Genomic DNA, 12290 nt, shown 5'->3' with positions numbered 1-12290 from the left:
TTTAATAAAAATCAATTAATGTCATAAACACATATTAAAATCAAATATAATAAAACAAGCCTCATGTGCCAGTGATATGACCAAATGGAGAACTTTCCATGGACTCTTGTTAAGGCCAGATGGTAATGAGTATTCCACTGCGTTAGAATATCATATCCTACATGGATAGCCGTGTAATAGTTACCAGATCCCAAGTGGAAAAAGGCAGGGAATCCCACCTAGCGCGGTGATGATAATTCTGTCCTGCGCAAATATGAATGGCGGTTCTCCCTTTTTATTGAATGTCCACAGGTATGGATCGGTCTCCGGATGGGTGAGCGTGAGATGGATCAAAGCTCTGTGGACCACTGCGGGTCGTCCCAAACGTCAAAATCCAACTTTAAAAGTAGCAATGGATGTTGGATTCCATAGACTCACTGGCCTTGGCGACGTCCTGGTCATGGACTGGCAACCTAACGCGTTTCACTGTCTATTTGGCAGCTTTATCAAAGGTTTGATAAAGCTGCCAAACAGACAGTGTAACGCGTTAGCTTGCCAGTCCATGACCAGGACGTCGCCAAGGCCAGTGAGTCTATGGAATCCAACATCCATTGCTACTTTTAAAGTTGGATTTTGACGTTTGGGACAACCCGCAGTGGTCCACAGAGCTTTGATCCATCTCACGCTCACCCATCCGGAGACCGATCCATACCTGTGGACATTCAATAAAAAGGGAGAACCGCCATTCATATTTGCGCAGGACAGAATTATCATCACCGCGCTAGGTGGGATTCCCTGCCTTTTTCCACTTGGGATCTGGTAACTATTACACGGCTATCCATGCAGGATATGATATTCTAACGCAGTGGAATACTCATTACCATCTGGCCTTAACAAGAGTCCATGGAAAGTTCTCCATTTGGTCATATCACTGGCACATGAGGCTTGTTTTATTATATTTGATTTTAATATGTGTTTATGACATTAATTGATTTTTATTAAACATTATTTAATGATTTGGTAATCAGCACCTGGTACCACACGTTACATGATTGAAGCAATGAAAAATGTATTGCATATATCTGATAATACAAGTACCACTAAGAAGGGTATTATGTTTGGTGAGAAAAAACTGCCTGTAGTTTTTCCTGTATCCGAGGAATTAAATGAAGTGTGTGATGAGGCGTGGGTTTCCCCCGATAAAAAACTGATAATTCCTAAAAGGTTATTGGCATCGTACCCTTTCCCGCCAGAGGATAGGACACGTTGGGAAACACCCCCTAGGGTGGATAAAGCGCTCACACGCTTGTCTAAACAGGTAGCACTACCCTCTCCTGATACGGCCGCCCTAAAGGAACCTGCCGATAGAAAGCTGGAGAATATCCTAAAATGTATATACTCTCACACGGGTGTTATACTGCGACCAGCAATAGCCTCAGCCTGGATGTGCAGTGCGGGCCTGGCGTGGTCGGATTCCCTGACTGAAAATATTGATACCCTTGATAGGGACAGTATATTATTGACTATAGAGCATTTGAAGGATGCATTTCTATATATGCGTGATGCACAGAGGGATATTTGCCGACTGGCATCAAGAGTTAGCGCTCTGTCCATTTCTGCAAGAAGAGGTTTATGGACGCGGCAGTGGTCAGGTGATGCGGATTCTAAAAGGCACATGGAAGTATTGCCTTATAAGGGGGAGGAGTTATTTGGGGTAGGTCTATCAGACCTAGTAGCCACGGCAACTGCTGGAAAATCCACATTTTTACCCCAGGTAGCTTCTCAACCTAAGAAGACGCCATATTATCAGGCGCAGTCCTTTCGGCCCCATAAGGGCAAGCGGGCAAAAGGCGCCTCATTTCTGCCCCGTGGCAGAGGGAGAGGAAAAAGGCTGCAACAAACAGCCAGTTCCCAGGAACAAAAGCCCTCTCCCGCCTCCGTAAAGTCCTCAGCATGACGCTGGGGCTTTACAAGCGGACTCAGGCACGGTGGGGGCCCGTCTCAAGAAGTTCAGTGCGCAGTGGGCCCACTCGCAAGTGGACCCCTGGATCCTTCAGGTGGTATCTCAGGGGTACAAATTGGAATTCGAGATGTCTCCCCCTCGCCGTTTTCTAAAGTCTGCTTTACCGACGTCTCCCTCAGACAGGGAGGCAGTATTGGAAGCCATTCACAAGCTGTATTCCCAGCAGGTGATAATCAAGGTACCCCTCCTACAACAGGGAAAGGGGTACTATTCCACACTATTTGTGGTACCGAAGCCGGACGGCTCGGTGAGACCAATTTTAAACCTAAAATCCTTGAACACTTACATACAAAGGTTCAAATTCAAGATGGAGTCACTCAGAGCAGTGATTGCAAACCTGGAAGAAGGGGACTATATGGTGTCTCTGGACATCAAAGATGCTTACCTACACGTCCCAATTTACCCTTCTCACCAAGGGTACCTCAGGTTTGTGGTACAGAACTGTCATTATCAGTTTCAGACGCTGCCGTTGGATTGTCCACGGCACCCCGGGTCTTTACCAAGGTAATGGCCGAAATGATGATACTCCTTCGAAGGAAGGGAGTTTTAGTTATCCCTTACTTGGACGATCTCCTGATAAGGGCAAGATCCAGGGAACAGTTGGAAGTCGGGGTAGCACTATCTCAGATAGTGCTGCGCCAGCACGGTTGGATTCTCAATATTCCAAAATCGCAGCTGATCCCGACGACACGACTTCTATTCCTAGGGATGATCCTGGACACAGTCCAGAAAAAGGTGTTTCTCCCGGAGGAGAAAGCCAGGGAGTTATCCGAACTAGTCAGAAAGCTTCTAAAAACCAAGCCAAGTCTCAGTGCATCAATGCACAAGGGTTCTGGGAAAAATGGTGGCTTCTTACGAAGCAATCCCATTCGACAGATTCCACGCAAGAACCTTCCAGTGGGATCTGCTAGACAAATGGTCCGGGTCGCATCTTCAGATGCATCAGCGGATAATCTTGTCTCCAAGGACAAGAGTGTCTCTCCTGTGGTGGTTGCAGAGTGCTCATCTTCTAGAGGGCCGCAGATTCGGCATTCAGGACTGGGTCCTGGTGACCACGGATGCCAGCCTGAGAGGCTGGGGAGCAGTCACACAGGGAAGAAATTTCCAGGGCTTGTGGTCAAGCCTGGAGACATCACTTCACATAAATATCCTGGAGCTAAGAGCCATCTACAATGCTCTGAGCCTAGCAAGACCTCTGCTTCAAGGTCAGCCGGTGCTGATCCAGTCGGACAACATCACGGCAGTCGCCCACGTAAACAGACAGGACGGCACAAGAAGCAGGAGGGCAATGACAGAAGTTGCAAGGATTCTTCGCTGGGCAGAAAATCATGTGATAGCACTGTCAGCAGTGTTCATTCCGGGAGTGGACAACTGGGAAGCAGACTTCCTCAGCAGACACGACCTCCACCCGGGGGAGTGGGGACTTCACCCAGAAGTCTTCCACATGATTGTGAACCGTTGGGAAAAACCAAAGGTGGACATGATGGTGTCCCGCCTCAACAAAAAACTAGACAGGTATTGCGCCAGGTCGAGGGACCCTCAGGCAATAGCTGTGGACGCTCTGGTAACACCATGGGTGTACCAGTCAGTGTATGTGTTCCCTCCTCTGCCTCTCATACCCAAGGTACTGAGGATCATAAGAAGGAGAGGAGTAAGGACTATACTCGTGGCTCCGGATTGGCCAAGAAGGACTTGGTACCCGGAACTTCAAGAGATGCTCACAGAGGACCCGTGGCCTCTACCTCTAAGAAAGGACCTGCTCCAGCAGGGACCCTGTCTGTTCCAAGACTTACCGCGGCTGCGTTTGACGGCATGGCGGTTGAACGCCGGATCCTGAAGGAAAAAGGCATTCCGGATGAAGTCATCCCTACCCTGATCAAAGCCAGGAAGGATGTAACCGTACAACATTATCAACGTATTTGGCGTAAATATGTTGAGTGGTGCGAGGCCAGGAAGGCCCCTACAGAGGAATTTCAACTTGGTCGTTTCCTGCATTTCCTGCAAACAGGACTGTCTATGGGCCTAAAATTAGGGTCCATTAAGGTTCAAATTTCGGCCCTGTCGATTTTCTTCCAAAAAGAACTGGCTTCAGTTCCTGAAGTACAGACGTTTGTCAAGGGGGTACTGCATATACAACCTCCTTTTGTGCCTCCAGTGGCACCTTGGGATCTCAATGTAGTTTTGGGATTCCTAAAATCACATTGGTTTGAACCACTTTCCACTGTGGACTTAAAATATCTCACATGGAAGGTGGTAATGCTGTTAGCCCTGGCTTCAGCCAGGCGTGTCTCAGAATTGGCGGCTTTATCCTATAAAAGCCCTTACCTAATTTTTCATACGGACAGGGCAGAATTGAGGACTCGTCCTCAATTTCTCCCTAAAGTGGTTTCAGCATTTCACTTGAACCAGCCTATTGTGGTGCCTGCGGCTACTAGGGACATGGAGGACTCCAAGTTGCTGGACGTAGTCAGGGCCCTGAAAATATATGTTTCCAGGACGGCTGGAGTCAGAAAATCTGACTCGCTGTTTATCCTGTATGCACCCAACAAGCTGGGTGCTCCTGCTTCTAAGCAGACTATTGCTCGTTGGATTTGTAGTACAATTCAGCTTGCACATTCTGTGGCAGGCCTGCCACAGCCAAAATCTGTAAAAGCCCATTCCACAAGGAAAGTGGGCTCATCTTGGGCGGCTGCCCGAGGGGTCTCGGCTTTACAACTTTGCCGAGCAGCTACTTGGTCAGGGGCAAACACGTTTGCTAAATTCTACAAATTTGATACCCTGGCTGAGGAGGACCTGGAGTTCTCTCATTCGGTGTTGCAGAGTCATCCGCACTCTCCCGCCCGTTTGGGAGCTTTGGTATAATCCCCATGGTCCTTACGGAGTTCCCAGCATCCACTAGGACGTCAGAGAAAATAAGAATTTACTTACCGATAATTCTATTTCTCGTAGTCCGTAGTGGATGCTGGGCGCCCATCCCAAGTGCGGATTGTCTGCAATACTTGTACATAGTTATTGTTACAAAAATCGGGTTAATATTGTTGTGAGCCATCTTTTCAGAGGCTCCTCTGTTATCATGCTGTTAACTGGGTTCAGATCACAGGTTGTACGGTGTGATTGGTGTGGCTGGTATGAGTCTTACCCGGGATTCAATATCCTTCCTTATTGTGTACGCTCGTCCGGGCACAGTATCCTAACTGAGGCTTGGAGGAGGGTCATAGGGGGAGGAGCCAGTGCACACCAGGTAGTCCTAAAGCTTTTACTTTTGTACCCAGTCTCCTGCGGAGCCGCTATTCCCCATGGTCCTTACGGAGTTCCCAGCATCCACTACGGACTACGAGAAATAGAATTATCGGTAAGTAAATTCTTATTTTTTTTTAAACAAAAATAATGTGAAAATGGCAGTTTTCACATCCCATTGACATTGTTTTAGTTTCGCCTGAATATATTTAAGGGCTTTTGGAGCAGTTTTTCATGGAAAAACTGCTCCAAACCCTTTAATTGTCATTTTTTTAGTAACCACATCGCATTTCCCATACTTATAATGGGAAATGCAATATGCACAAATCTACTAAAAAAAAAAACCCAAAGCAGTAAGCACTGTTAAAATTACGCTAGCTTCAGCACACTGCAGAGTCTGTACTTCTGTACAGCTTTCCCTGCCCCTAGGCAGAGAAAGCAGTGCATGGAGCCGGCAGTGTGAACAGCTATGTGTGCCCGATGGACACACAAGCTGATCACTGTGAAAAATAATAAAAAAATAAAATAAAATTCATAAATACTCACTTCCCCAGGGTCCGGTGATCGGTGCTCCGGTGTGGGCTTCCGGTCATCGGGGCTCTCTGCTGTACAGTTATGCTGCAAAGCGGCAGCTCTCTTTATTGCTCTGGAGGTCACGAGAGCAGGAAGCCCCGATGACTGGAAGCGCTGGTGAGTAGTGCAGTGGTCGGGGAGTCTCGGCGCCCGCGGGTGCAGTCATCGCGATGGGTAGGGTGGTGCCGGGTGTAGCAGTGGCACATGTGCAGCACACACTCAGGGTATTTTTCACGAAAAATACCCCAATAGTGCTGCGGAGTGCCATCGCAGGGACAGAGCATTCTCGCAATCTCTGTCCCTGTATGTGATTATTGATACATCCGTGTGATGTAATCATTAATTGTATCGTGAATTGGGTGGATTTTATCACCTCACATCCGTATCCTTAGATGCGGATGGTGATAAATCTGCCCCTTAATGAGTTATAAAATGGTTTTGTCTTGCATATTCGTTTTGTTGTATGTCTCATAGTATATTGGTGACCCAATATTGTACTGTACTACAGTGCCAGATTAAACCCTGTGGAGACCCCTAGGCAGTAAAAATCTTTGGGGGGGGGGGGCTGCAAAGTATCTCCTAATACTTTTAATTTAATTTTACCAACCAACAGTCTACGATCAGGAAACTAATGTGAATCTGATGTCTATGGTTTATGTACTTTAAGTTGTTAATGGGTATATTACATTAATATAGTATATATATATATACTATACAGGGGGGTATTCAATGCAAGTCGGAACTGCTGTCTTGTCGGAAAGACATCAGTTTCCGACTTTTTTTAGGTCGGATAGTGTTACGACCTATTCAATTTGGCTGCCGTTTTTCTAAGAGGTTGGCAATTTTCTGACTTGATGGAAAACACGTGGATCGGTGGATTATCCGTGGATCCACGTGTTTTGTCGGATTTGTGGCCAAATCCAACATGTTTTAGCCCCATTTTCGACAATGTAAATCTGACTTGAAAAAAAGTCGGATTGGCATTGTCGGGAATGCCCAAATCCTGTTGGATTTGCCCACTAATTGAATACTCTAATGTCGGATCATTTCCGTCTGAAAGGATCCGGCATCAATTGAATACACCTCATAGTCTTTAATGTAAAGTTTTCATTTCTTTGAGTTGATTAATTTTTTCTATCTTTTAGAAACAATTTAAAAAAGCTTGATTGTAATTTTTCTTTCATGATCAAATCAATATCATTTTGACACATTGTCGCGAGTCTCACAGGCCGGTGCCTACTCTGCCTATTTGGTAATCCGGCACTGCTATAATAGCTGCACCTAATAACTTTCTTTGTCATAGGACATGAATGAACCAGCTAATAATGTTCATGGCTCAGTGGATAACTGTCCAGACAACAAACTAGAAAACCCTCCATATGTCCCTGGTAAGTTTCAACAACATAACTCGGGATCAAAAGTGTCTGATACTGACAAAGTTCTATCTCTATGGGCCTCATTTACTAAGTTGAAAACGGTGGCGACACAGTGCAGAATCATCCTTGGAGGTACGTTACATCTCCATTCTGTACAGTTCATATATTTTCAGTGGGCAGAGTGAGAACAGTAGGGGGAATCATTTTGAATGGTATTCCATGAGGTCAACCCAATTAACCATGAAAGGAGCAAGTTGCTGTTGCAGCGGCATGTAATTTGCCCAAGCTTGATTCCACTGCAGACATGCAGATTTTTGTACACAGCCCGTTGGGGCTCCGAACAAAAATCTGAGTCCTGTGGTACTGTAAGTGTGGCATACAGCCGCACTTACTCGTGGTTAATTGGATGGAGCCCCATATTTTGCAGAGGGGCACATGGCCACATCTTAGCTCTGGACTGCAGATCAAACATCCCTGGGCCTGATTCTGATTGCTGTGGCTGCAGTGCTTTAGCATCTGTTGCTGTAGCCACATTTGCGGCTTTATGCTAATGCTAGCAGCGTGCACATATATGTGTTTCTTTACTCACATCACCCACTGGAAAAATATTTTTGTAAAGCAAAATCTCTATCTAAAACACAGAGGTAAGGGGGGTAATTCCAAGTTGATCGCAGCAGGACATTTTTTAGCAGTTGGGCAAAACCATGTGCACTGCAGGGGGGGCAGATATAACATTTGCAGAGAGAGATAGATTTGGGTGTGGTGAGTTAATTCTGCAATCTAAATTGCAGTGTAAAAATAAAGCAGCCTGTATTTACCCTGCACAGAAACAAAATAACCCACCCAAATCTAACTCTTTCTGCAAATGTTATATCTGCCCACCCTGCAGTGCACATGGTTTTGCCCAACTGCTACAAAATTTCCTGCTGCGATCAACTTGGAATTACCCCCAATATTCCTATTAAGGATACTGCAATTTCAACGATTGTGCAATTTGTAATGGAACTGTTACAAGTTTAAAGTTGTTTTTTAGGATTATAGCCCTTTGAGCTGAACATGTATTGATAGTACTGTTATATTGCTATATGGTTTTTTTTATGATCAGTTGGTTAGATAACAAAAATATTGCACTGCATACACACTCTGCCAATATCTAATATTCATGCCCTTCCTTTCTTACATATCAGTAGTTGTTAGGTTCTCTGTTCTTGGAACCCAGGAGATAGGGTGGCAGCAGAAGAGTTCCAAGTACAGATGAGTGAAGCTGCGACAGAACTGGGATACATAGCAATACCTAAAGGGAATCCTGACTCTGTTGTCTCTCCCAAGCGGTCGGTCAACGCCTGCGAGACTATGGTTTCTTTGGCCCATGGCAGCCGCATTTGACGGGCGGATTAGGTCTGCCCGACTCCGATGCCCCCCGGTCTTAGTAGGTGACAAGGCGTTAACCGAGACAGAGAGAGAACAAGGGGAAAACTAACTAAGACAGACACACAAGAAAATAGGGGGAAACCACTAAAAAACAATAAACTAGTATATGTGCGGCACGGCCGCCAACAAAACTGTAACCAAGGTAATGCTGCCCGAACACCAAACACGACACCGTCGTAATTCGGTGAGGACAGCAATAGCGGAAACCTCCGCAGAGAAACACAAAAGCCAGAAAGTAAGAATAAATACGGCCACACGACACCGGCAAAGGTGCACGCAGAAGGAACAGGAACCCCAAGGCTGCAGATACAGGATAACAGGACTGGAAGGCTGGATAAAATTCCAATGATCAGGCTCCGGACTCCAGGACTCAGGATATAGGATTAACTGGCTGCACAGGAACAATCCAGGGGCAGAACACAGCTCCACAGGAAGCTATCCCGGCGGGAATGTCCTAATCTGGCTCCCATACAACCCCCCTGTAACCCAATCAGCAGTTAGCCCAGCCCCAGATCCTAAGTATCTAGATGTTAGCTGGTGCGCAGCGCATGGCGTCCCGGCTGCTTAGTAACAGCCGGGACTGCAGTGCCGGGCAGCCGCCCCGGCGTCTTCGGCTGCTAGGCAACCGGCCGGGAGCAGGGAGTTAGCGGCGGAAGTGACGCGCTGGCCCCGTTGCCCAGCAACGGCCGGGAGCCGGCGCGACCCGCCGCTAACAGTAATCTTGTCTTTATGTGATGTTGCAATACCCTTTTGAGGAGGCAGCTTTATATAATTAACTCATTTATCAAATACCTTTGCACCAGTAAACAATACTTTTTCTTAATGATAGTATTAGCGCTTACCCTGGTGTACAAGTGTCTATAGATGCTGTAATACCGCTCTCTGCATCTTTAGATGCCACAACCGGTCACACCATCGAAACTTGACTAGCCCTATGGCAGGTGCAGTCTATGACCTCCAACATGGGCAATTCTGTGCCTCTGTATGTAACCAGTTCAGCAACACTCCCATAACAAGCCCATAAGACCTATATAGTCACCTCCAAGTCACCACCTGGGAATGCCATCACATTTTCTGTATATTTCTGATACTATGCATCTCAATCGCAACTGCGCATACACACAGTGAGAATCATAGGCGTGCGCAGAACATTTTATTAGGGGGTGCACGACTTGAGTGGCGTGCCTAGCACCATGTATTAGCAGTCAATGCCTTCAGTAATATAAAGATATATAGTCAGTGAAAGGCTGCAGCACTATAGAAACAGTCCAACAGGGGGCACTCTCCAGACTTCTATATACAATGAAGAATAATACATTTATTGAACATACTCAACTTGCACATGTTATTTCCCAAACGGAAGCGGAAACATTTGGGGAGTAACCTGTGCAAGTTGAGTATGTTCAATAAATGTATTATTCTTCATTATATATAGAAGTCTGGAGAGTGCCCCCTGTTGGACTGTTTCTATATTTATGATACCTTGGTATCCGGTGGACACTCCGGCTGCTGATTTTTCCTGAGTATGTGAGTGCGACGTGTGTGTATGTGCTGAGCCAAGCAATCAGTAGTTTACTGAGTGTACCTATAGACTATAGGTGCACTCAGGAAACTACTGATTGCTTGGCTCAGCTAATATATATATATATATATATATATATATATATATATACCCCACGTAGAAACTCCGGCACTCCTATAATGGCAAAAAAATTCCTTGCTCCTGTGCTTTCCACCCGGGAAACTGCCCCAGAATACCAATGCAAAACAAATGAGTCTGATACAAATAGTAAATGATGTATTGGCAAAAGAGTTGATACAAATAGTAAATGATGTATTGGCAAAAGAGTCGATACAAATAGTAAATGATGTATTGGCAAAAGAGTTGACATTTCGGGGACGTGCTCCCCTTCCTCAGAACAATCTAAACAGTGCAACATGTGAACAATAAATACCCAACTTACCCCATGATCCTCCCCCACCAGCGTGCATCCTCGACACGTTGCCCGCGGCTCCGTTCAGGCACCTCCGGCTTCCGGCGGCGGGGCGGAAGTGACGCGACGGGGCTCGGCTTGGTGATCATGGTAACGCTATGCCTGACCGCCCGCTGTGCTCCCGCGGTCCCATCAGCTGCCCACAGCCGGGCGGATGTGACATCATGGAACCCGGCTCGGTTGCCAAGGAAACACTGAAAAACATACACACAATAATTCATAAATGGTGCCCAAATGTTAATCAGTGCACAAAACATGATAAAGTATAAAATCCAATATTAAAAAAGGACAAGTGTTAAGCTCATCAGCTACTACAAATATAATTATATAAAGAATTAAAATAAAATCAATTTATACGAATAAGCACACAACTATTGCACATGTGTGCACAAATCCCCTACCATGCCAATACATCATTTACTATTTGTATCAGACTTCGAGTGCCGCCTCATTTGTTTTGCATATATATATATATATATATATATATATATATACACTGCTCAAAAAAATAAAGGGAACACTAAAATAACACATCCTAGGCCCTCATTCCGAGTTGTTTGCTCGCAAGCTGCTTTTAGCAGCTTTGCACACGCTAAGCCGCCGCCTACTGGGAGTGAATCTTAGCATAGTAAAATTGCGAACGAAAGATTAGCAGAATTGCGAATAGACACTTCTTAGCAGTTTCTGAGTAGCTCCACACTTACTCTGCAACTGCGATCAGTTCAGTCAGTTTCGTTCCTGGTTTGACGTCACAAACACTCCCAGTGTTCGCCCAGACACTCCCCCGTTTCTTCAGACACTCCCGCGTTTTTCCCAGAAACGGCAGCGTTTTTTCACACACACCCATAAAACGGCCAGTTTCCGCCCAGAAACACCCACTTCCTGTCAATCACATTACGATCACCAGAACGAAGAAAAAACCTCGTAATGCCGTGAGTAAAATTCCTAACTGCATAGCAAATTTACTTGGCGCAGTCGCAGTGCGAACATTGCGCATGCACAATTAGCGGAAATTCGCTGCGATGTGAAGAAAATTACAGAGCGAACAACTCGGAATGACCACCCTAGATCTGAATGAATGAAATATTCTTATTAAATACTTTGTTCTTTACATAGTTGAATGTGCTGACAACCAAATCACACAAAAATTATCAATGGAAATCAAATTTATTAACCCATGGAGGTCTGGATTTGGAGTCACACTCAAAATTAAAGTGGAAAAACACACTACAGGCTGATCCAACTTTGATGTAATGTCCTGAAAACAAGTCAAAATGAGGCTCAATAGTGTGTGTGGCCTCCACGTGCCTGTATGACCTCCCTACAACACCTGGGCATGCTCCTGATGAGGTGGCGGATGGTCTCCTGAGGGATCTCCTCCCAGACCTGGACTAAAGCATCCGCCAACTCCTGGACAGTCTGTGGTGCAATGTGGCGTTGGTGGATGGAGCAAGACATGATGTCCCAGATGTGCTCAATTGGATTCAGATCTGGGGAACGGGCGGGCCAGTCCATAGCATCAATGCCTTCGTCTTGCAGGAACTGCTGACACATTCCAGCCACATGAGGTCTAGCATTGTCTTGCATTAGGAGGAACCCAGGGCCAACCGCACCAGCATACAGCATATGGTCTCACAAGGGGTCTGAGGATCTCATCTCGATACCTAATGGCAGTCT

The 12290-nt window shown here is 45.9% G+C and overlaps 1 protein-coding gene across 1 annotated transcript in view; it reads left to right on the top strand.

The window, feature by feature from the left end:
- Window positions 1-12290, top strand: part of LOC135057340 (lysosomal alpha-glucosidase-like) — a 138637-nt gene that overhangs the window by 59882 nt on the left and 66465 nt on the right. The window contains exon 10 of the mRNA XM_063963230.1: window positions 7116-7200. Within this exon, the coding sequence (XP_063819300.1) occupies window positions 7116-7200 (85 nt within the window). The remainder of the gene's footprint in view (window positions 1-7115; window positions 7201-12290) is intronic.

Source organism: Pseudophryne corroboree, chromosome 3, assembly GCF_028390025.1.
Source record: "Pseudophryne corroboree isolate aPseCor3 chromosome 3, aPseCor3.hap2, whole genome shotgun sequence".
NCBI lineage: Eukaryota > Metazoa > Chordata > Amphibia > Anura > Myobatrachidae > Pseudophryne > Pseudophryne corroboree.
The sequence above is the reverse complement of the archived record's forward strand: the minus strand, read 5'-3'. Positions and strand labels throughout refer to the sequence as shown.